The sequence below is a fragment of the Protopterus annectens genome, chromosome 2.part0 (genome assembly GCF_019279795.1).
Source record: "Protopterus annectens isolate FY-2018-M chromosome 2.part0, PAN1.0, whole genome shotgun sequence".
Taxonomy (NCBI): Eukaryota; Metazoa; Chordata; order Ceratodontiformes; family Protopteridae; genus Protopterus; species Protopterus annectens.
The window spans coordinates 1458506469-1458533452 of NC_056728.1; the positions used below are offsets into that span (position 1 = coordinate 1458506469).

Here is a 26984-nt window from a genome sequence, read left to right on the forward strand (position 1 = left end):
TTATCCAAGGTCAATCCTATGTGCATCAGACAAATGATTCTTCTCTTAAATTATGTACTTGCTCTTTCAGCAGATAACAATCACTCAAGTAAGAACATCTAATGATAGTTTATGACTTTGAGTTTATCTTTTTGTTTGCTAACTTGATAAACCCAGAAGCGCTCAACTTACTTCAGCAGTTTGTTCAGAATCAAGAGCAGAAATGTAAATGGTCTGGGAATCAAATGCGGGTCTGTTATTGGTACTAAAGTTTTTTACAGCCTATCTGTTAGAATTATGTTATGCTGTTAAAAACAAGGGGAATATGAAGTGTTTATAATATCTAAAAGAGCTTTGTAGCATTATAGGTAGAAACTGTGCTGAAAACAGGACTAAAACGGGTCAACCTATATACAGAATTAATATTTCCTAGTTAAGTAATTACTAATTACCAAATATGTGATAAGATACAATATGCAATATTAATCACAGTAACATAAAACAGTGGCAAGTAAGATTCGGCACATTTCTTCAGCCTTTCAGTTTCTGATACTTAAATGACTGCCAGTAACAGAACCTGCGTGGATGGTAGTTATATTACTCTCATCTTGAATAAGATTGACTGTGAAATGACAGCTATAAGCGGTACTGTTATTCATTACTACCAGCTCAGCTCCTTGAACTCCAACAGAAGGCTACTTCCTGCAGTTATTGCAATAAGAAGAAAGCAGCACCATAGAACATGAAAAAAATTATATGTTGTCATATGAGGTGATGATTTTCAAATCACTTTATTTCTCTAATTTGGAGGACTCTGGAAAGAAGACTGATGGTTATTTACATTGGACATTTGGACCTAGGAGTGAAGGACTGCATTGGAGTGCACTAAAAAGAATTACCATTTACCCCCTGCTTCATGAAGAATGATATTGCCACATTCCCAGTTAATCTGTCCCTGTCTCCCTCACACCACACTGTCTTATTATGCAACCTTTTCAAAATATTCTCTCAGTTTCATTTATTTTTGTGATCTCCTATCTTCCTCTCTCTCTGTCTCATTTTCTTTTTCTTTCTCTCTCTGGCTTTCATACTTTGTGTAAATACTGAGTTTTCCAGTTCTCGCCTCTGCATAGTTCATTAATGGACTCTGTCCTGGGCTTCAGTTCTCATTAATGTGACATCTACAAGTGAATGTGGTGCTCTAAATAAATTTCCAGTCAGCAGCATACCTCTCAACCTCTTACTGCAAGAAATCTGGATATGCCCAACAAAACGGAGGGACAAAGGCCCAAAAATAGGGACATATTTTAAATATTGCTCTTATAAACTTGGAAAGTTGATACAATAACAGAGTTTGTTTTAAACATACATTTTCTGAAGGATTTGAAGTCTGAAATTCAAATGTATGTCTTTATTTAGTCACTTCAATCCTCAGATCATCCCAGTGATTTGCCATAAAACTACAAATTTTATGAGGAACAGGCCAAATATATGAGCCAGAAATCTAGACAGTTGAGAGGTATGGTCAACAGCCCTACCCTGCTGTTACATGGTACTGTGAATAAGGTTCCAGTCACCAGCTCTACTATACTCTTAAGATCTATATGCCTAACAGTAGCTCAGTAGCACATTATATATGATCACTCAGACAGTTTTTTTTCTATTTTTGAGACAGTCAGTAATTTGCCAGTCCCTGTAGAGACCTCATATTTATTCCTTAACTCCAAAATACAATTTCACGTTTATATATTCAGTTCCACCTGCGTTTCTTTGAGAAATTATGTCTCTATAACAAGTTTCCCCATCATGGTTTTCATATCTTTCCTATTGCAGATCTTTGCTTTCATTTATTTGCTTGCATTTATTAATTCCATGCACCAATGTTGCCTGTCTGATGACATCATACTTCTGATTACCCTCCAGCCACACTCCCTTCTAGAACAGCGCACTCTTTCCCCACACAGGATAAGGATGAAGATGTGATTATGTGCAGTGTTCTGTCTTGTCACTGTTGGCATTTAACTTTACAACTTCATCATCATCCTCAGACAAGTCACTTCCATAGTTCCTGCTGACTGCCTGGCTCACGCTTCTCAGATTAAAGTGCAAACATTGCAGGACATCTGCCTCCAGCCTGAAAAGAAACAGTTATCGGATAGCTCCCCTGATCTCTACTGAGATTATTACTGCAACGTGTCTTGGTGGCCATTTTCTAACAGAAGTGAAACAACACGGCTGCACATTTCACCTCTTCTTGTGACCAGCCCTTTGATACTTGCAATGCAAACATATTTTCTTTTGTGGCATGACTGGATACCCTGTTATTTCACCACTGGGACAGTCGCCCTTTTAAAATCTTAATATTAGCTGTGAGAGGCATTTGTGCCCTGGCACAATATCATTAATGCTCTGTACTTTTCTTCAGTTTATCTATAATCTTCTTATTCTGAACATCTTGATCTATTCAGGATAGAATGTGTTTTCATTCCTCCTTCATAACGTCTGTGGTCATCCTGACAGGGAAAATCTAATCACATGTATATAATAATGCCTTCCTGGTGTTGACTACTGCTGTTTCAAAAGTCTGCTACAACACACAAAAGATGCATCACTATCCTTTCATACACAGTAATAACTGTATATTTTGTAGCCAAATGAGTACAGGCTGACCGACCTACAGAGTTCTGTCTTCTCCTACCAGTTCAGTCTGAGGGATGGGCATGTCTAAGGTACTGTCTGTTGGATCCCATCTTGAGGAATCTAGAACATCAGCAGAACATACTGTAGCACTGATAGTCCCTTTATCAATATGTTTAATTTCCATGTTTTTAAAAATGTGATATAACCCCTGTTGTTATTTCATCCTAACCTTTTTTGTCAACTTTTTTAACTTGTTGCTTTCCCAAGAGCTCTATAATGCTGTACTGTAACTTCATGCTTAGGTCATATCTTGACACTCTTAACAAAAATCAAGTTAGAAACCCAGAGCATACACACATGGTCATATCCCTAATTGTTACCAAAGAAAAATACCAAAAGCGTTCAGCATAGTCATCTTTTCAGTAGCAATATGCATTAGATTCCAAGTCTGAAATAGGATTGTACAACAAAATAGTAAACACAAAAATGTTAATTTGCGTAAGGTTTTATGAAGTGCTTACAATATAGGGATAGTCTTTCAGGCTAGTTGTGTACTGTGATCGATTTTTGTTTTCTGCTTGTTGTGAATTTTCAGAGGGTCTGGCAATTCTATTTACATTGCTTGATTGTTGCTATATTTAAAGAAATGTGAAAATTCTAATAAGTTACTTAGTTAAGTATGTGATCAACACTTAGTATATATCTAACTATTCACAAATGGTTTAAGTTCACAGCTTCTAGTAGGTTGCAAGCAACATGATTGTGCAGTCATTAATGTCATTAAGGACAGGTAATAGTAAGTAGAAGAAAAAAAGCATCACTAGGCTGATCCAAGAGACACAGCTGGAGGTACCACTGGGAACAGCTGGAGATACCACTGGGAACAGCTGAAGGTACCACTGGGAACAGCTGGAGATACCACTGGCAACAGCTGGAGATGCCATTGGGAACAGCTGGAGGTACCACTGGGAACAGCTCGAGATACCATTCGGAACAGCTGGAGGTACCACTGGGAACAGCTCGAGATACCACCGGTGCAAGATTAAGTGAAGTCCTTCATCCGTTAACAGACAGAGGTCTAACTCAGTTCTATCTCTGTATCCTCATAAGTTTTGTTTCATTCTTTTTCCCTTAAAAAGTGCACAAATACTGTTAAGAATTTGTTTCTTCTCATTCTTCTCTGCCTTTTTCTTTCTATATCTAGTCAAAGTAGAATGTTTGTCCTTTCCTCCTTCTCCGTCTAGAATACATGTATGCCTTTGAATTGCATTTCCATTTCTTTACAAAAATGTTCTGATTTTTTTAGTTTCTTTCTCCTTCTTTCCCTCTCTCCTACCATGTTGCATACCAAGTTGCTTTTACAAAGCTGTGATCTTTTCATTCTGTGTGGTTTCTATGTTTTCATGTGAGCTAATGAGCAGAACATAGAATTTTCTTCATCCAATCTATTGCTAATTTAACTGTTTGCAAATGATGGATGAAAGTATTTACTAAGATCATCATCTCACTTCTTTGCCTCCCCCCCCAGGATACTGTACAGGTCAATGCTCATGTATGTAAATCTGCATTTCTAGTTGAACTAAAACAGTGACTCTCAGATCAAACACTGATGGCTAATTGCAGGCTACGTTTTCTTACCATTGTCAGACTTGCTAGATATGTGCCACACAGGTGTCCTTCATTAGTCTGATACTAAAGTCTTTGAGTCAGGTTTGTTCAAGTATTACTGCTCAAGATCACTGTCATTAGTATTAGTTTTAGTATTAGTATTAGTATTAGTATTAGTATTAGTATTAGTATTAGTATTAGTATTAGTATTAGTATTAGTATTATTCTTATGGTGGTTATTATCTGAGATTGCAACTTCCAGGACAAAGATCAGGACTGATCATTCTCCAAGATGCAGTAACCTCAGAGTGAAAATGCCAAAGTAAGGGAGGTGTGGAGAAGTGAACCTCCCAACATGGGGGTACTAGGGGTTTACTTTTTCCTGCAAAAACACTTTTTGTGTATTTAGTCATTTGTTATGTTTGCACAAGACTATATGGCTTTGAGTGCATGTAGGTAGCCTTTTTGTGTAGTCTGCCTATTAAGTTTCATACACTTGCAGGTGAAAACTGATGTTTTTAAGAATTGTACTGGACACATTTTACAGTCCAAAACATTTCTAACTTCAGTTGTCATATTTTAGCAAATTCCAGTGGCATAGACAGATCAAGCCTGGTTTCAGCCTAGGTAACCTTCGTTTGATTAGTGGTTCAGGTGTATGATGGAACTGGCACTATGAGGATGGACATGCTATCCTCAGTAAGAGGGGTCAAACCATGAGCATCCAAAGTCACAATCCCTTGGAGCAGAGACAGTGCTAGAAGGATGGCCCAGGGCACAATATTTGCCCATTAAGCAGTCAATATATTATCCCTGATTGTTTGTTTCCTTCTACTTTTTCCAGTCTGATTTGTCTTTATCAGTTCTTGTATCACATGTAATGTGACAGGCTGTGCCCTCTTTTATCAAGCTGATATTATCTGAAATACATTATGAAACACCAGTCTTCTCTTGTTTTGCAACAGGGATTTCAGTGCCTGCTTATAAGAGGCTCATGTACATGACTAATGTAACCAGTCCCTATTTTTCTTCCTGATGAAGACAGACCTTTGTATAATACAGGGGAGGTAGTCACTTACAGCCACACTAGATTCCTCCTATTTTTTTGAAAAATACATGCATCCAGAGAAAGAGCTTACAGTGGAAACAAGTTGCAGTGCTCATTTTACTGAGCTCATGGATATGCACAGGTAGGAGAAAAAAATGTAAGTAAAGTTTAAGACATCAAAACCTTTGAATAGGCTTTTTGTGACCATGGAGAGACTGGAACACCATAGAACCATGTTCTGAAACCAGTGGATATCCACAGCAACCAGGTATAGATGTTCTAATGACTCAGCCTTCATTTACCATGATTTCTGTAAGTTGTAGTACAGTGAAAATTGTTATCTCAGGGCCCCAGTCCACAGTGCTGTATTACTTACAACATTGGCACAGCTTGCCTATACTCAAAGAAGCTCTAGGATACTAGTATTTATGAAAGGTTTTGTATAGCCTGCAGTTCACCACTTGGTGGATTTTTATTCTATGGACACAAAAAGCTTATGAGGATTCAAATAAGGGAGTAACCTCTAAGCTTTGGGATTGACTCTTTGTTTTTTTCATCTCCCAAGATTTTCCTCCAATCAGCTCCCCTGGACCCTCCTACCATTGTCCGTAACTGCCTTTAAATAACTGACATGTTGAATGTAATGCATAACAACAAAAACACTTGTCCATCTATCTACTTAACTGAATAAACTACTTGAAAGTTCAACCAGGCATCTTTATTCCCTCCAGTGAAAGGGCACTGGAGAGAGAGTGTCTTCAAGATCTGCTAGTTAAAGTGATTTTATCTGGACCAATCATTTGTACTCTGGTTCTTGTTAGTCCTATTACCCTCTGGTTCACAGGTGAGATACCAGATCTGACTCGCACTTTCTGGATTGTTTCTGCTTTATGATTATAAAAATTAGGCTAAAGGTGGAGGCACTGCATTACAAATACACTACAGAAGTTAACAAGTACATTGAGGAATAACATTCAAAAACAGATCTGCAATTTTCACTGGTAACTGCAGAGTAGAGAAAAGGTGGTGGATCACAGAACCATCCTATTATGGTCGACATGTGTTTTGTGAACAGGATAGGGCATATGACTGGGTATGATGGGATGTTCTATGGGAGGTAATACAGCATTACAGGATTCCAGGGTGGCATATGACGGGGTATGTTGGAATGTTTTATGGGAGGTAATACAACATTACAGGATTCCAGAGTGGGCATATGACGGGGTATGATGGAATGTTTTATGGGAGGTAATACAACATTACAGGATTCCAGGATGGGCATATGACTGGGTATGATGGAATGTTCTGTGGGAGGTAATACAACATTACAGGTTTCCAGAGTCACTGCGGCAGGCCATTTAATCCTTGTATTTTCAGAGCAAGTCTTGGATCTGCATTCTCAGCGTTAAGTCAAATACAGTCAAGGTTAGTGTAAAACTTCATCGAAATACATCCTGTCTTCCCTGCCTGTCCATACTTTTCATGCGAAGGATATCAAGGTATAACTGAGGTTTTGTAAATATTCAGTCTATGGATGCGAGGGTTGCATCTTTGTTGCTTGATGATGATTTTGTCCTATTGGCCTTACATGATGTGATCTGTAGCCTGATGATAGATTTGTTCTGCTGGCCATACATGATGCAGTCTGTAGCTTGCTGAAGATTTTGTCCTGTTGGCCATACGTAATGAGATCTGTAGCTTGCTGATAATTTTGTCCTGTTGGCTGTACTTGATATGATCTGTAGCTTGCTGATGATTTTGTCAAATTGGCTGTATCTGATACAATCTGTAGCATGCAGTGAAGTGGTTCAGAACTGAGTATAACACAGGTGTGATAAAAATCAGCACCAAAAAATCAGATGTTATAAGCTCTGTCCTAGAAATAGTGTATTATTGTCTGCTGGAGAGAGGGGAGCAGCTACCCTAAGAAGAGAAGTTAAAGTTCTGTGGGTGCTGTTCATGAGTGAGTGCATGCATGAGAGATAAGAATTCTGCCCAGTGGATAAGTGCAGCTGTGATGGTAATGCAGACGTTATACTGGGTTTTACTGGTGGAGTGTAAGTTGTCACAGAAATATTTCGGTTTGCAGTCACTCCTTATCCCCATTCTCTTCCATGGCCCTGGACTTTGAGTCATGACTGAAGGGATGACATCAAACATACAAGACCTGAAAATGAGCTCCTTTCCATAGGCTCACTTTTGCCTAACAGACTGAGAAATTTGGAAAACTGCAAGGATCTTGGAGTAAAGCAACTGCTGCACAGGGCTGAGTGGAGACAAATAAGGTGGACTGGGTATCTGGTTAAGGATGCTACTTGAGAACCTCCTCTGAGAGGTATAACAGGTAAGGCTCACTGACAGATGGTCCCAGGCAGGCCTACCACACCTTGGACAACTTATATCTGTTAGCTTACCCGGGAATGATATGGGAAGAACTGAAGACTGCTTTTTGGAATAGGGAAGTCTGAACTACCCTGTTTTGATTGTTACCCCTTTGACCCTTCCTAGGAAAACCTTTTTAGGAAATATATGGACTGATGGATGATAATTCATAATGGGATAGTGTAGTACATGAACCCTTTTAGAATGCCTTTGTGATCTTTTATGCAATAAACCTCTGTTGTTAATTATCTGTCATTATCCATACAGATAATAGCAACCAAGATATAATTTTCATACAAGGTTTTTACTTTGCATTTCACTTTGGATTTCCATACTAGTATTCATATTATGTTTGCCTTATATCTATATTGTCTGGTCAGTGGTAAGCAGTTCTATGTTTTCATACTGTAAGTGCCCTGTATTATCTGCTGTTTCTCTCTGACTGTCCTGTGTACAGACTTTTGTGGAACATGGTGTTTTAACCAAGCCACACACTGGATAGTAGATATTGTGTTAATAAACAAATGAGGAAACAATGTGGGCTATAAAAGCTAGCACATGCTACCCTGCCGGTTAATGTCTATTTGCATAATTCTGAAATGTACAAAGTTTAGTCTGTCTTGTTTTCTGATTATTTATTTACTACAACAAAGCTACATCTATCAAAAAAGTGTTCACAGCAATATGGAATCCTAGACCACTCTGTAGAGCCAGGGTTTGGAGGTTAGTATAGCAGTTAGGAGTTGGTGTAATGCTTAAGGTGTTTACCCATAGACACAAGGTGCAAGGATTGATTCTCACCTTTAAAAGGGAAATTGGCTAGGCTTAAAATGATCCACAAGAGCCGCTAGCCTAGTATTTACCTATAAAACTCGATGTTTTAAGAAAACAGAATATGAATGAAAAAAAGTAAATACTGGTAATTTCATATTCTGCGATTGATTTACATGGGTATTTTGTTATGTATTTCCAGGCAGTCATCCCATACCAATACTGTTAAACACAATGAAGTGTGTAGCCCATGATGTTTCCCATTTATGTAGGAGTTTTTGCAAACTTAACTGAAGAAACACTACAATACCATCAGAAGAAGGCCCTTGTTAAAGGGCAATTAATGTGATTAGCGAGGATGGTATCAGAGGAGGAATGTTTTGTAAATTAATGGTTGGTTCTAAAAAACATGCTGTTAAATAGAGGTTATTTCCTTATTCTTCTTGAGGATATTTTTCAGGAAGTAAAAGAAAAAAAGAATAGACTTTTTTTATAAACTCCTTTTGGGATGTAATAATGATATCATAACCTCAGGTGTTGCTAAAGAGAGAAAGTTTAACAAGGGGTGCATCTTGACATATAATCAACAAGTAGGTTTGATTAAGGAAATTTTGACAACCAGCTGGAGAATCCTTGAAATGGGTGGTATCAGTATGAATAAGCTAGGAACACATCCAGTTGTCACTTTTAGATGGGATATGAACATTAAAAACTACTTTGAAAGACATCATAGTTTTGATTCTACTTTTAAGAAAAAAATAAGGATGTCAAAATGTGGTATATGTTCAAGCTGCCCCTTTATTTATGAGGGAGAATTTATTTATGTCAGTGGCTATGGGAAAATTAAATGTCCAGCATGGTGTAAGTTTAGATCTGATAAGGTAGTTTACTTGGCAAGTTGTAAGCAATGTCCATCTTTCTATACTGGTAAGACCAAAAGGTCACTTAAGGACAGAATTTATCAACATCTGAGGGAAGTTAAGAGAATGTATAGTACAAATGCTTTGTGGAGGCACATACAGGCTAATGAAGGACACATTTACTTTTTTCAGTATTTATATGATGCACTTGGATGGCAGAGGTGAGCCATGGAAGATGTGACTTGAGTGTAAAGAGGCTAAGTGGCAGATTAAGACCACCGCCACTGGCCCTAATGGTCTGAAAGATTCTGTTTCCATCTCTTTTTTCTTAAAATTAAGGGCATTAACTTATTAGGTTCATAAATTGTGCATATTTATTGTCATTAGTATTATTATTTTTAATTATTTTTTTATTTGAGTGGATGTTAACTTGTGTATTATTTTTACATGTCCTACTGCGTTCATTATATGTCTACAAAGGTATGATTATAATGTTTTTTAAGTGTCCAGTAGCTTTAAATTAAGGAGTGTATTCATTCAGGAAGTGATACATTGTAACTTCGTGAGTTTTTGTGGTTTTAAATAATTTGTGTGATGGCTACTGTTGCTCTGATGAAGTCCCTTTATGTTAAGGGATGAAAGTGCTTAGTGTAATAGTTTTAAGGTTTTTTTTTTTGTTTATTAAAGTTCTTATTAGTTGCATTGCAACCTGCTGTATTTATTTTTTCAGTTATGGCCATTCATTTGTCTAACGGAGTAATTTTACTCTTATAGCACCCATGCATCCATAATTTTGGTTACATTTTTGCAAATTTTCTTATCTGCTGTTTTTAGACTGCATGAAGAGATAAGTTGTTGACATTTTAAGATATTGCCATAAAATGTGTAAAGTTCTTTTTCCTTTGGTTACAAAATATATGCATTTAAGAACACAAATAGAAAATAATTTGTGTTTTTTTTTTGCAGCTAAAAGCTCCTAGAGGCCATTGCATTAAGTGTACTGAACTTATTAGCAAAATAGTCAAATAAAAGGCTAGTTTGGCAACTCAAGAAAGGTTACATCCTTATCTTTTTTTTTCAGAATTATTAAAATCGTGTTCACAAAGAAGGTGAAATTTTGACTGCAAATTTTACAAATTAGATAGTTTGCACAGAGGATGTAGGTATAGGTTAAATACTAGGCTAAACTGTTGCTCCTTTGCTAATGTTGTAAGGTCTTTTCCCTTTATTAATGGCATTGGTTTTGAGTTCTTAGATAGATTTAGTTGCAATTTTGAGGGTATTATATATATTCTGAGATGCCCATGTGATCTATTTTATATAGAGGAAAGTAAAAGAAAATTTAAAAGTAGACTATAAGAACATATTAGATATATTAAGCGTGGTAAGATGGAGAGTCCTATTTCCCAACCTTTTAAATCTTTTCATAATTCTGATTTTTCTGTTTTACATGCTTCTGTTTTAGAGAAATTTAATAATGATGTTATTATTGATGAAACTTTTAAAAATAAATTGTTATATAAAGAATCTATGTATAGCTTAAAAGTTGGTACTCTGTCCCCTGGTGGTCTGAATCAGGAAGTTAATTGAAATGCTTTACTTTAGTTTATCTGACTGGATAATTGGATAATGCAATTTAAGGGGTCTTTTTTGTATTTATATGGTTGGGTTTTAATGCATTGTTACTCCTGGAAGGCTTTTTAGCCAAGACGCTAGAGTATTGTTGTTTATTTAATAAATTTTGGGTCTGTTTTGCTGACTTTGTGGTTTATTTTATAGGCTAAGTACAAAACTGAACCTAAAGAATGGTTAAATCATACAATTTAATTCTACAAATAAGGCGTCACTATATTTTGTTAACCAGGTTATAAAAAACTCACAAATCACTAAATAAGCATGTTAACTTAAGAATCAAAATTCAAGAGGTTAGAGTTTACAGTGGCACTATCAAGGCAGTTATCCTGCTGGCAATGTATTACGTTTATTAAAGCATGTGGTCCTGCAAAAAATAAAGAAAATATAAACACTAGCAAACAGTAAAGATATAGCATGTACTAGATTATATGTTAATTTTGATTTTTTTTTCCTTTGTCTTTTAAACACAGATTTGATCCCCAAAAAGGTTTTTGGTGCCAACTGCTGGAGGGAGGAAAGACTAAATGCCTGGGAAAAAGTAAAGGCAGGAAATATCCACCAATGGAGCCTGAGGTTAGTACATGAAAGACAAGTCTATGTGATGAACAGTGGTTAGCCCTTTTCCCCAACTGAAGCAAGAGAATCAGTGATGTGGTTTATGAAAAACTGTTCAATATTTGTAAGTTTTTCGTAGTGTCAATAAGCTCTTTACCTATGCAGGGGCTCTCTGTCCACAAACAAGCCACCCTACACTCTCTCGCACTCACAGAAACTCTCAAATATTCACCTACATGAATGCTGCAACACTCCCACACACACACACACACACACACACACACACACACACACACACACACACACACACACACACACACACACAAACCCACAAACAGACACCCAATGCCTGTGTCTTCTCTGAACTTACCAGTACTATGAGTACTCCTGTAACACTGAATTGATGGTTGCAATGTTATTATAGTAGTCATTTTCTTGCTCCTAGAGTAAATTCTGTGAATGTCTGACCCACTCATCTGAGCAAATCAGGAGTTGTTGGCATTTCTGGATGAGAACATGGTTAAGAAGCATTAGCCACTAGCCTGCCCTGCCACATTATCATGTTGCTTCACCCATGAGATCATTCTCTGAGCTGAAGCTCCCATGAGTAGAAAACCTCAGTGGTACAGCTCTTTCTCTGAATTCAAAAAGCTTAGCATGATGTGGAAACCTCCTTACATCTTGTTTTTGCCTTCTCAGTCCCAGGGTTTATTTGTTATCATCATCTTTTGTTAAGTAATTTAAGTACCTAAATATAAAAATATTAAATGATTGTGATCTTTTGCATATTCTTCCTACAGTATTCTGTTTTACAACTATAGTATTCATTCATATATGAGATTTCTATTTGATTTTTTTAAATACATAACCACTTGCCTCTGAGAGAAGATTATGCTGAATTTATTAGTTAGACAAGTGATGTCTGTTTAACTTGAAACAGTGTTTTTTTTTTAGTATCACAGTGTTTATGTCTGTTTTATATAGTTATGCTCCTACCTAGCCATCTCATACATACTCTTTCACAATATTATATAATAATAAATAATATGAATGCAGGCTAGCTGATAGGGAAGGATCAGTCATCATGATTACCAGATTAGAATACGTCATAATATATAAGAACATGCAACCTATCTGAACCAATTAATAGTGCAAGAGCTATAGAAAATGAAAGGGACTTCCTTTCATATTTAAAATTACTCAGCAGTACTTAATATATGAGTTCACTAAGGAAAATGTAAGTGGGTTAAGGAAGGATCACTAAGCAGAGGACAATATTCATCAACACAAATCCTGTACTTACACACACACACACACACACACACACACACACACACACACACAAACACACACACTCATGTAACAGAGTGATCTGGCTGATGGCTGTGATGTACATAGGTAGATCCGATAGATACAGTGAAGATTCAGTCTAGGTGGATTATCTTAGGGTCTGTAGCTATAGCGGAAGGGATTATGGAGAAGGAGTATTTGGGAGTGGGTCCTTTAAAAGAATTTACCTCAGGTTACAGGTAATTAATGGCAGCTAAAGGCAGATACCTGTTTAAGGTATGTTCTTGACAATATGGTAGAAGCACATTGTGTATGTATGTATTGTGTGTTGCTCAGCTTATAAGAAAGTGATTGGCATCTAGGCTAGGTACAGGGAAGTCACTGCACCACTATACTCGTCCCTCATCAGACCCATCATTGAGTATAAAGTCCCCTTTGATATGTACCTAACCAGACACATGCAGATACTGAAATGTCTGCAAAGGTTCCTTCCAAAAAGAATACAGGGCATAATCATAACGTCCTATGCAGATCACCTCAAAGCCCTGTCGCTATACACGGTCTCCTACAGACTACTAAGAGATGATCTATGCCTGGCATACAAGGCATCCCTGGACCTGGTCTGATGAAATGTTTGCACATTGCACAGAACAAGCAGCATCAGAACTACTAGATCTAAAAACATACATTTTGCTTTCAACATAAATAAGACATGTTGGAGAAACAAATATATATCAGAGAATTCCCTTTCTCTGGAACAGGCTTCCCCATCCATGTGAAACAAAGTCCCTCCCTAATCCTATTTAAGTGCAGATTGAACCACGGGATGGAAAATCAAAAATTTACCCATCATCTGGCACCCACATCTGTAATGGACAGAGGCAGTTAATAAATCATGATGTAACCAACAGTCACTCCTATATAAATATCTAAAACATGTAACTTGTAGCACACATTTGGGTTGCATCGCTAGTGTTGTAAAGGCCCTAGTGGTTGTTAGCCTAATATACCCCTATGAAACTGTAAGTCAATGGAAAGTCAGTAGACTTTCTAGTGTTCCTGGTTGCAGAAGAATCTAGAAGGCTTCCTAAGGAGAAAAGCCAGATGGTACCATCTGATTTTGTAATGACTTTCGTAAAATGAACAGCATATCCACGTATGAAAGTTTTCTTCTGGCTAGGGTAGGTGTGTTGGTAGAACAGATGGGCAAGCCCATATTCCTCACTACCCTGAACATGACCAAATGGTACTGGCAGATTCCCCTAACCAAGAAAGTTATGAAAAAACTGCTTTCTCCAAAGCTGAAGGATTTTTCCAATATTGTGCCATACTCTTTGGTTTCCATTGTGCCCCAGCCACCTTCCAACGTCTAATGAAAAGGGTTGTATGGCCTCACCAAGCAGATGTGGCAGCTTACATAGATGACATGGTTATTCACTCAGAAGATTGGAGCTATTCCTTCCAAAAGGTGCATATAGTGTCAGACTACTTGCGATAGGCCAGATTCACTATTAATTCTCCAAAATGTAAGGTAGGCATGACAAAAATTTAGATACCTAAGGTATGTGATAAGTCATGGACTAATTAAACTCCAGAAAAGAAAATATTGAAGCAGTTGAGAACTAGCCCATATCTAAAAAGAAAAAGCATGCCTGGGTCTTCCTTGTACTTGATAAATAGTACGAAAAGTTTTCCCAGAGTCTGCTTCTATAACCAGTTCCCTAATGTACTGTACATCAGTAATGGCAGGATGCTGATAAGAACAAGTGTATACCACAGGCAGATCTAGCTTTAAAAAAAAAATTTAAAAAGTCTTTGTGCTGAGTCAGTTCTTGTCCCCTGACTTTTCTCATGCCATTCATAGCTTGTATGGATCCATCATAGGTTGGGTTAGGTGCAGTACTCACACTGAAAATTAACAGTGAAGAACGCCATCTTTTTCTAATAGAGAAAGTTAAATTAAAATGAAAGTCAGTATTCCACTGTAGAAGGAAGTAGCCAGCCATTCTACTATAGAAAAAAAGTGCCCAGCAATCCCAGTATAGAAAGTGCCTAGCTATTCCACTACAGAAAGAATGTGTGTAGCCATTCCACTATAGAAAGAAAGCACCCAGCCATTCCACTAGAGAAAAAAAGTGCCCAGCCATTCCACTATAGAAAGAACGTGCCCAACTATTGCACCATAGAAAAAAAGTGCCCAGCTACTCCACTATAGAAAGAATGTGCCCAGCCATTAGATTAGCTTGGGATCCCTTTGTACTATCTGCTTGGCAGAGAATTTACACTGGCTATAGGTCATGCACCGCTGCAATGGCTTCACCAGCAAAAGGAGGGCAGTATAAAACTATGCTTATGGGCACTAGCCTAGCATCTTTTCCAATTAAAAATGCAGCACCATCCAAGTGTACACAGTTACTACACACAGATGTTTCTGTGGTCTCAAAGCCATTAGCTTCAAGCTGAGTGGTTCATCTGTAGCATAGCATGATGGCACCACTTACAGTGTCTGGTAGGTGGTGCCAATGGGCACATTTAGGGATAAATAAAATATCTGAGGGTCATTAGCTATAACAACAGAGATTAAGGAAATGGAGAATATGAGACTTGGTCTATTTAAGAGTATTTACCTGAGATTACAGCCAGTTAATTGGATCTTAAGGCAAGAATGCATTTAAGGCAGTTTTTCCTGATGATACAATAGACATCAGTGGTAAGACAGTGGAGTTCCCATGGTTCATGGTTTCAGATGAGTCTGGAGGGTCTCCTGATGAGAAAGTATGTACCAAGGCTGAAGCAGGTGGCTCCAACATATGGAGTCTTCACATTTATGCTACTAGACTTCCAGTGGAATTGCTGGTAGTTGAAGTATGGAGTGATATGTTCCTGGAAAGAGTACTGAGCCATTGATTTAGTTTTGCTCGTATAAGTGCTGAGCCATATATTCTGCCAAGGAGTTGTGAGGCAGATATGTTGTTTTGTTTGTTTATGGAGATACTGTCCAAGATACTTTTATTTACTAAAGACAAGGTATCAGAAACTTTGGATTATATAGAACGTTATTCACTAAAGACAATTTTAAGACACTTATTTTTCCACAAACACTCGTGAAACATCATAGCTTTTATTCCTTTGTGACAAAGGCTCTTACATGCGTTTAATGCAGAGTAAAAATTATTGAAATAATGCAATTGTGAATCTAACTGCTAGGAACTCTAAAAGAGAAAGAAAACCAGCACCTCAGATGAGCAGGAGGTCTGGTAAAAGAGACTACATGCTAATGTATTCCTTTTGAGTTTAGCATTGCCACCAGTCACTTGCAGGAAGTCATATAAGAGAGACTGTATGTTTTTACCATTATCATTTGGCAGGAAGAGACATGGTGAAAGAGATTTTTGGTAATTTGCACCAGCTTGCATTTTCATCTGCCCACCAGCTTGATATCTGGTTTAGAAAACTTGCAAACGTATATAATTTTGTGACTGATGCAATCAACATTGTAAAGTTGAATGGTCATTGACCAGAAATTGTGTGTGGTGCAGTTAAGACAGACAGAGGACTACTGGAAAATAAAATGCACTATTTAATTGTTAAGCTCTTTGATTTTGTCAAATCACCTGCCGAATTACTTAGAAAAGGAAACCATGTGTAAAACAGCAAAAAAGTGGAAACTCTTTTTACTGTTGTAACAAAAGGTGGGTTTGGTACAAGATTTCTCAAAACAGGTGCTGAATGATAAAACAGCCTTTGTTCAAATACATTCTTTGTGATGCAGGAATAATCATTCTACATTCTTTAACTATCCAACAACACTGATAATTAGGTTACAACAAAAGAAGTACTTTTTTGAGTCAGCATATAAGGCACTGGGTTTTCTGCAGCAGTAATTCCATACCCAAGACCTTCACAATCTATCTGTGCGTTGCCCAATTGTATTGCAGTTCCTTTATGAAATTAAGATGGATACTGGAGGAAAGGACCATGATATTCCAACCAAGGCACTTTCATAACCCAAAATGAAGGCCGCACTCCCTTGGAAGTTTGCAGCCATCCCACTAAGTAACAATAGCATGAATACAAGTACATGCAGCTGGGGCATTTTACCTAAGGAAGTATAGTCTCCAGACACTTAGTGCATAAGGCTGCAGCAGGCCAGCTATTTTCAATTCCAGTCAGCAGGAAATTTTTGCCTCTTTCAGCAGAGGTTAATGGTGATCTGACTGACCTGAATGAGTCCTCACCCAAATCTCAGGAATCTGTTGTACCACATCATCAGAATAATAAACTAGCAGCTGAGGAAGGAAGAAGCCTTTATATCATTTCTTCACTTCTTTTACACACAAATCCCTAGGTCAAGGGTCAGCTCCCACTCAAGCAAAGAACAAGAAAAGTAAGAGGAAATTACACAAATCTCAACTTGGTATTAATGTCATGGCACCTTGGGGATTCCCCTACTCACACTGGAGTGTGCTTGTAGTTTCAAGGAGAAACCAGGGTGAGTATGAAGTTTCTTGTAAATTTTGAGACTTGCAATATTGTTATATTATTTTAAAAGGCTATATCTTCAGGCAGGTGCACTGCTACAAATTAGGCATGATATTGCCTAACTCTTGCTGTTAATAGGTTATTATAAAAGTTGTTGAATGGATATTGATTGTTTAGTGTAGATTCTGTAGTAGCATTTTAAAGGTTTATAATGTCAGCATTAAACACACCTTTAAACATGTGAGGTCTAGGATCGAATGTGAAAAGGAACTTTCTCTTGAAGTGGCTCCAAGTTTAGAAATGTGAAATATCATTGATACAGTAGATGAAGGTGTGTTAGAAGCATCAACATTGCCATGGCAGCAACTAGAATGGCCTGGCTGTTGCTAGTCTGCTGCATTCCAGTAAAACAGGTAAGGCAATTTTAATACAACCCAAACTGGGCCGACAAATTGTAGACAAAACCACTGATGCCAAACCAAAATGGGTGTCAGTCCGGGTAAGAGCTCCTGAGATAATTTTGATACTAGGAGCGATCTATATCCCAAGTACAGACTCCCCAGACTTCTTTGCTAAATTTTTAGCTTCATTGAAAATATTTAATCCCCAACAGCACCCGATTCTTTTAGGGGAGGACTTAATGTGACGATCAACTCCATAGTAAATTTTTCCAGTCCAACAGAGGAAAGACATATCAAAGCACAATGGATCTTAGTAGACAGGATACAGGCATTAGGGTTACAATATATATGAAGATTGCTTTGCTCTACCCATCAGACCCTGGATATACTTTTACATCCCCCTCAGGAGATAGTTGCAATAGGCTAGATTATTTTGTGCTTTCAGCAGCAACAATAGCAGAAACCATTGAAGAGAAGAATTGCATTGTCCCTACTCAGATCATGGGGTGGGGGATAAATCTCTCTGTTATATGGGACTCATTCAATTCTCAGTGTCACAAAGGCTTGGGAGATGAATCCTCTTAACCTAGCAGATGATGACTAACAGTTTCATTAGCAAGGACTCCATTGAGGTAAAGACTTTAATGAAACAAAAGCCATGGCATGGCTGGTGGGAAACATTTAAGCTGAACATAAAAGATATATGTGCTACAGCAAAGGCTAGACTACTGGGCTCGATGAAGAGGCACAATGAAGAATTAGAAGAGAAGATACACCTAGCTTATGTCCAGTTGAGTAGCTTTAAGTTTAAAGACAAGTCTAACATGCATCTCTATAAGCAATTACAAAATAAGATATATATTGCCTTATTAGACAACTATGTCTTATAAGGGCAACTCTGCAAAACTGGGCATTAACAGATTAGCTAGGGGAATTCCTAGCATGTAGGATGAAACAGAGAAGAGCATGAGCCAGCATTGGCTGTAATACAACTAGTTCAAAGACCTTAATTACCAAGCTCACAGAAATTCATTTTTACACATCGTTATATGCTGCTCTAGAGCCCTTGTCTTCTTACTAATTCCAGAACAATCTTACTCCTGTCACTGACAATCTGCCACTACCTCAGGTAGATCCTAGCCAACTCCTGTTGTTAAGACCCCCTCCCATAACCTTACAGTAGGTAATTAAACCATTATAGAAAAACCTGCTAGAAAGGTCTCTGGCCTAGCTGGACTGGCCCCTGACCTGTATAAACTTTTGAAAGGCCAATGAATTCCCTTTTAAACAGTTTTGTATAATGAAGTTAAAGAAACAGGGGAGGTACCGATTTCTAAGTGTGAATCTATCAAAATGATGGTCCAAAGCCAGGGAAGGACTCACAAGTTAGTAATTATAGGCCAATTTCTTTAATTAATGTGCAGGCTAAACTGTATGTTAAAGTCCTGACCGATAGATTCAATGCAACCTTGTCTTCTATAATACATCAGGGACAGGCCGTATCTGTTAAGTGTTGTTCTAGCATGAACCATCTTAACACTTTACTGTTCTATTTGCTCTATTTACAGGCAGTCAAAATATAAAGTGAAACTGCAGTAACAGTACTGGACTTTGAGAAAGCTATCGACTCAGATTCCTAAGGATATATTTGGGTGACCTTACAAAAATTTGGCCTGCCCACAAAAAATTTTCCTGCTCCATGAGTTTATTAGGGCAGTGAAAACCCTATATAAGGATCCATTTGCAAAGATCTTGACAGTCCAAACTCCCCCCACTTTTTTCGGCCTTTAGCGAATCTGACTAAGACCTGAATATTCAGGTATGGGAATTGATGGGAATGGGGGCATGCCTCCACCAGTTTGCAAATGATCCTCTTATATTTACAGAAAACCCAATAAATGTCATTCCCATCATTCTTATCAACTTGGTAACATTTTATGAGACATTGGGACTCAGAGAATGTAAGTCAAATTCAGTTATTCCCAGCAAACAAAGCAGCCAAGAGTCTAAAAGAGAGAGAGAGAGAGAGAGGACTTCTCCCTTAAGGTGAAGCCCAAATACCCCAAAATACCTGGGGATTCTGTTGGCTCATGATTATGGGGAAATTGTAAACTTGAACTTAAGACCCCTATTTGAAGAACTGCTTATGGATGCACATATCTGGAAGAAACTCTGCCTTCCTGGTGGGGCAGGATTTCAGTGTTGTGAATAATGATGTCCTTCTATTCCAATGTAGCAGTATTCTATTAGTGGGTTTACCCTTCTTCCACTCAAGTTGTCCGTCCAGGTTTCCAAAGATTTTCAGTCTATCTAGGTGCAATGGACTTCTGACATGGAGCCAGGAATGTGGTCCATAAAAGTGACGTCTGCACGCACCAGCTCTCAGAACTTTTCAGCCGCTAGCGGTACGCCAGGTGTTCCTGCTACTCGCAGATGGCGGATCTGAATATTAACAAAGGTAAGTACCCCATTGGGGATTCTTTCAGTCCTTTTTTGTATAGTTATAGTCTGTTCATGTCCAGTAAGAGTAAGAGCAACTGTGGTCATCAGTGTCCTCATAAAGACACCCACGACCAGTGTCTTTTCTGTTTGGGAAGGGAACCCGATTAGAAAAACTGCATTATCTGCAAATTGTTCATCTCCAAGACCCTTCATTGCTGTTTACAGGCTCTTGCTTTGTACTTTGAGAATCAGCGTCTAAGACAGATTCCACTCGGTATGGAGGATGGCTCCGGTGCCTTGTCCGAACCACCAAGGAAGAGGGCCAAGTCCATGTGGTCTACTACTTCCACTGCACCTCCCTGCATCACTCCTCAGCCTGTAGCCATTGTCAGCTTGGTTGAGTACCCAGCTTCTGCCACAGCAGATACAGCAGGTACTTTACAGGAGGTCACACAATCTAGGGTGGACATGTCCAGTCCGGGGAGGACATACCGGTGCCTGCTCCAGATGCCGGGGGGGGCCAGTGCCTTCGATGGGTGCTTCGGACTCAGCCTCCACCATTCCACCAATTACCCCTAGGCCTACCACCAGCCAGACACCTGCTAGGCCTTCTAAAAAGAAACAAAAGACTAGACATCTTTCTCCAGCACCAGAGGCCTTACCCAATTGGCAGGCCTTTAGCCAAAGGCTATACAATGCTTTCATGGCCCTTAGGCCTTCCACTGAAGCTGCTCCTGCTGTTCCACCTCTTTTCAGTCCTAGACCTGCCATCCCTGAAAGGACTGTGACTCAGCCAGCAGAGGAGGAGTTGTCTGACTCCTCAGAGGACTCAATGTCCTACTCTTCCCAGATCTCATCCCCCCCTGGGGTATGGATCTCATGAGGAAGTCTCTGCAGAGTCTGTTTCCTCAGTGGAAGACTTAACTTTTGGGAACACTGTTAACCTGATGAGAGATCACTTCAAGTGGATTTGCTCAGACATGTCTGAGGCACAAAAAAGATTTTATGATCTCATATAGATGGACTCTCCAAACCCTTCACCAATTCCACCTGTTCAACCTGCCTTTCTAGATCCATTTGCTACGGCATCCATTAACCCTGATTCTCTACCTCCTGCACCTCATAGGGCAGATAGATTATACAGGGTCCCTGACTCAGACAAATTATTGTTCAAGTGCCCTCCGACAGACCCTGCCACTATCTCCATTTCCATGGACAGGGCATCCAAACTCCTTCCTACCACCACTGTCCTCCCTGCAGATAAGGACAGCAAGGCTATGGAGAGGTAGGGAAAGAAGATTTACACGTCTGCCACCTTGGCTTTTAGGGAAACAAATTACCAGTCTCACATGGCAAAATACTCTCTTGCTCTGCTGGACAAAGCCTCCAAGGAGTTGAATGACATCCCTGAATGTGCTGCCAAAGCATCTCTGACTGCCTTGCTGGGCCTGATTTCCCAAGTAAACAAGCACTCCCTTAGGTGTGGGTATGATGCAGCTGAGGCCTCAGCTATGTCAGCTGCATCAGCATCCGTTTTAAGGAGATATTCCTGGCTGCTCCTACATCCCCTCCCTGATGATTTCAGAGCCAGGCTCCTGAATGCTCCTCTGGACCACTCAGCCCTCTTTGGTGCCAAAGTGGCTGACCTCTTTAAGTCTCTGCAGCAAAAAGGGAAGGAACTACAGGATCTCAAGCATCTCTTAGTCTCTCCTATCCCTGGGTTCCAGAGGAACTACCCGCTAAGACACAATTTATAATAAAGAGCTCCAGGCCTTCAGCCCCTGCTAGGTCTCGAAGACTGCCCAGAAAACAGCCCGACCAACCTAGGACTCCTTAGCCCGCTAGCCAGAGGCCCTCCTTTCCTGACTGGGCAGGCAGTGTCTGACTGCCTGCCACAACTCCTTCCACTGTCCACCCATCTCTCTCACTGTCTCCCTACATGGTCCCTCGTGACATCAGATAAGTGGGTTTTGTCCATCCTCCGGAAGGGTTACTTTATGATTTAGATCATCCCTCCTCCAAGACTGGCCATGCCACAACCACCTGCATCTCAACAGTCCCTTTGCGATCAGGTCTTAAACAACCTGCTGCTTCAGGGCACCATAGAATCAGTTCCCCCTCCTTCTCAAGGGAAAGGATTCTACTCCAGAATATTTCTGGTCCCCAGGAAGGAAGGACCATGGAGGCCTATCTTAGACCTCTCCCACCTCAACCTCTTCTTAAAGGTCCCCTCCTTCAGGATGCTCACCTTACACACTCTCTTTCCCCTCATTCTCCCTCAAACTTTCATGGCAACCCTGGACATAGAGGAGGCCTACCTTTACATTCCCATAAAGCCTACCTTCAGGAAATATCTCAGATTCCTAGCAGGCTGCTCTCACTTTCTATTCTGTGCCTTGCCTTTTGGGCTTTCCACTGCTCCAAGGATATTCACAAAATACCTGGCTCCAGTGATTGCCTACTGCAGGACCAAGGGAGTACAAATATTCCCATACCTAGATGACCTCTTATTCCAGGCAGCAGACAGACAAACCCTCATTCACACAAAAGACCTCCTGCTCCTGCTGCAGTCTATAGGGTTCCTGATAAATTTACCAAAGTCCCAACTTCATCCTGCACAGGACATTGTCTTCCTGGGATGCACAATCAGGACAGACATCATGATGGCCTCCCTTCCAGGGGAAAAAGTGGTATCTCTTACCCACCACCTTCGCTCTGCCCTTCATTCATCAGAACTGACTGCAAGACAATTCCTGAGACTACTGGGGTACATGGCAGCCACTATACCCATGCCACCCATAGTGAGGTTACACATGAGGAAATTTCAGTGGTACCTTCGCTCAGTGTGGACCCAGTACTCCCATCCTCTTGATTTCAGGGTCCCACTCCTCCCCTGTCTTCACCAAGAATTGAAATGGTGGCTAGCTCAGGTAGCCCAGAACCTGGGACTACCCCTACAAATGCCTCCCCCCTCCCAGACCATGCACACAGAGGCCTCAGATCTGAGATGGGGGGGGGGCAACTCTGGGTCCAAGGATAGTGCAAGGTCTCTGGACAGACCGACACAAACAAGAGCACATAAACATCAGGGAAATGAGAGCGATCCTTCTCGCCCTGCAGGCCTTCCAACCTTACCTCCAGCAGGGCCTCCTAAAGATATTCACAGACAACACCACGCTTATGTGGTACCTCAACAAACAAGGAGGGACCAAGTCCTACCTCCTATGCAGATTAGCTCTACAGGTATGGGAGCTGGCTACCTCTCAGGGAATCACCCTCCAGGCAGCCTACATCCCGTCCCTGCTCAACTCACAGGCAGATTCACTAAGCAGAACCAAATCAGACAGCCACAAATGGATGCTGTCAAGAGATGTGTTTCTAAATATGGTCCACAGGTGGGGTATTCCACAGATAGACCTGTTCACCTCCTCCATAAACAGGCAACTCCAAAGCTATTGCTCCAGGACACACAACCCAAAGGCTTTACAAACAAATGCCTTCTCAATTTCATGGAAGGGGATATTCCTGTATGCATCCCCCCCTTCCCATTAATTCAGAGGGTCCTACTGAAAAGTCAGCAGGACTCACCAAAAATCTTGCTGGTGACTCCCTACTGGCCAAGGCAGCACTGGTTCCCTCTACTACTTCATCTGTCCAAGGGCAATCACCACAAGTTACTCCCCTCAGTGGACCTAATCACACAGCACAAGGGGATACAGATGCACCCACACTGGCAGTCTCTGCACCTCTCCCTGTGGTGGAAAGAGTTCTGATTCCCTTCAGACACTATAAAATGAGGATGTGCTTTCAGTCCTGCAGGAGGCCAGGAAACCCAATACAAGAAAATCATATCTCACCAAATGGAAAAGGTTTACTATCTGGTGTCATAAAAGACAGATCGATCCGCTGGACAGCGATATTCCTCTGATTCTGTCTTACCTGTGTGAACTCTTGCAGTCAGGTTTGTCTTACTCCTCTTTAAAAGCACACCTGTCTTCCATATCTACCTGCCTGCCTATAGACCCCCGCTTGCATCCAGACTCCCAGCCAAACTTTCCTCAAGGGTGTTCTGCATCTAAGACCTCCCAGGAAAGCATCCCCTCCTCCCTGTTATCTTAATTATGCGTTAGAAAAACTCACTCTGGCACCCTTTGAACCAGCTGACAAGACCCCCTTGAAGTTTTTCACATGGAAAACTGTACTGCTAGTAGCTTTGACATCAGCCAGAAGGGTCTCAGAGCTTCAAGCCCTTATGGCTACACCATATGGATAGGGTCACCCTTAGGACAAATCCTTCCTTCACTCCCAAGGTGATCAACGACCTTTCCTTGAATCATGCTATCCATCTGCCTACCTTCTTCCCTAACCCTCAGGGAGATAGTGAGACAGTCCTTCATTCCCTAGATGTTCACAGACAACTTAGGTTTTATTTGCATAAAACCAGACCTTTTTGCAAATCAGACAAACTGTTTGTGTCCTTTCACCCCAGGGCTCTGGAGAAAGCAGTGGGCAAACAGATAATTTCATCCTGGATTTTCAGGGCTATTTCTTTTTGCTACTCACACCAGAGGAAGACCTTGACAGGCAATGTCAGGGCACATTCCACTAGAGCTATGGCCTCTTCTGGAGCCTTTTTAAAATACCTAGACACTAACTCCATTCTGGAGGCAGCTACTTGGTCCTCTGTGCACAAATTCACCAGACACTACAAACTTGACCATATCTCCAAGGCCAGGGCAGGGTTTTCCAGGGCTATCCTGCATGGATTCCTGTAGTCCTCTACCAGGCCACCTCCCAGCCAGTAGTGAGATTTTGTACTCACCCACTAGTAGTATACTGCAACACTGGAATAGAAGGACATAGGAAAGTTGTGTAAAATCTTACCATAACCACTGATGTCCTTCTCTTCCATGTTGCAGTATTCCTTCCCTCCCACCTCCCCCCTCATATGCTTGCACTTTCTGTCCTTGGCTTCTGGACAGGCTATGCCCTTCAGGACTGGCTCCATCTGGGGCTTCTAACTATGTTCTGAGGGCTGGTGTGTGCAGACATCACTTTTATGGCCCATGTTCCTGGCTCCACATCAGACGTCCAACGCACCTAGAGGGACTGAAAATCTTTGTAAATCTGGCCGGAAAACCTGAGCGGAAGAAGGGTAAACCCACTAGTAAAATACTGCAACATGGAAGAGAAGGACATCTATGGTTATGGTAAGAGTTTACACAATTTTCCTTTCTTCCCAAAATGTTTGTATATCTTTGCTACTCCAGTGGCATAAAGGGATAAAGCCCTGACTATGACCTAGCCAACCCAGGTTTGATTAGCATCTTGTGTGACTAATGGAGCTGCAGGGAAGGATGGGCATTACCATCCTAGAGTGGATGGGTGGACCTGGGGCATCTCCTGTGTCATTCCTTAGTGGAAGATGGGGGGGATCCACTTGTAGGTGTAACTAGAAATGTGGAATAAGGGTGGAGATGTGGCTGAGCTACTGCAGAGATGGGGGTGATACTCCACTTATCTCCATTGCATGCCCTCCTCTCAGACAAAACCAAGGTCCAAGATGGGGGGAGAAACCAAGTAAGTCATAGCAAACCCCCCTCGGGACAGACGTTAAGATGTGCCAAGCCTCAGATGAGTAAGTTCCACAACCAACCCCACTTTTACCAGAATGGTCAATGAGAGCAAGGAAGCAGCTGGTACTAATGAAGGAAAGGAAGAGGGATCAAAAAACCTTCTAGATATCTTACAACATTTACCCATTCCCTCAACTAGCAAGTGCTTCGAAAAATTAAGAGGTTGGTGATGCAGTTTTATGGGATGGCAAAAAAGCAGAAGCTCCCTAGCTGTGCCCTACTTCTGAGATCTTTAGCTGTGCCGTGTCTTCCAAGAAGTTTAGGCAACACTGCCTATCAGATGTCTACTGTATGGTGGACATCACAACACATTTCTCTTATATAGAATGGCAGATGTAGATGATGCCCTGTGGTCCTCCTAAGAGGTGAGGATTCTGCAGATCTCTAACCATAGGGCTTTATTATGTTACACAAAATTTCTTCCAAAATATGTCAAGATGTGGTGTACTATAGACATAGAACATAACACTTTAAGAAACTTTCTTGTCATTACCCAAAATTAGTCATTTGTAGGGAGAAATGCCCTTATGGGACAACTCACATTTGAAGGTAGGGGAAAACTGAAATATTGGAGAAGTTGGGAAGTTAAAGGCTTGAGCCTTCTAGAGCATCTAATAAGGCATAATGACAGCCCTCCCTCTACATTTGTTCCTTTCCACCATTCCCCATACCACCACTGTAACCACCCTAAATCTGAGTTATGGAAGTACCTACAACTAAGACAAGCATTTCTGTATTTTCAGTAAAGGGTGACTGTGGTGAAAAGCTTTTATATAATTTTAGTAACTTTGTATGATCTACTTCTTGGATGTGACTGTCACATCTCTATGTGTTATTGTCTAAGGTAAACATTGAAAAGAGTAAGGGCTTTATTTCTGGACAATTTTTAAGGTTTTAGATAAAGCAGGTCAAGGTTCTTTTCATGACGATTCTGAACATCTTCATTCTCTATCTGGCTCTTCTAGGCTTTTATTGCATCATCTGTGACTGATTTGTAAGGTGATTTGGACTCCTGTAAAGTTGTTAGAAAAGGGTGTACCAAACATAGATACTGTTCTCATTGTGCACGTGCATTGAGTAATGAGTTCCATATGTTTTAGAAATGCAGTTTTGTGTGACCCCAATGGGATTGTATGGCACTGATTGCATCTAAACTGTTACATGCTGAGTTAGCAGTTGCACCACATTCTTGTATTATAGGGAATTATTATGCTACAATCCAGCTTAATAAGGGCCAAAGGGTATGGCTGCCTCA

The 26984-nt window shown here is 40.3% G+C and overlaps 1 protein-coding gene across 1 annotated transcript in view; it reads left to right on the forward strand.

Annotated features, from left to right (window-relative positions):
* Positions 1-26984, forward strand: part of NDST4 (N-deacetylase and N-sulfotransferase 4) — a 2939889-nt gene that overhangs the window by 2861733 nt on the left and 51172 nt on the right. The window contains exon 13 of the mRNA XM_044061661.1: positions 11394-11496. Within this exon, the coding sequence (XP_043917596.1) occupies positions 11394-11496 (103 nt within the window). The remainder of the gene's footprint in view (positions 1-11393; positions 11497-26984) is intronic.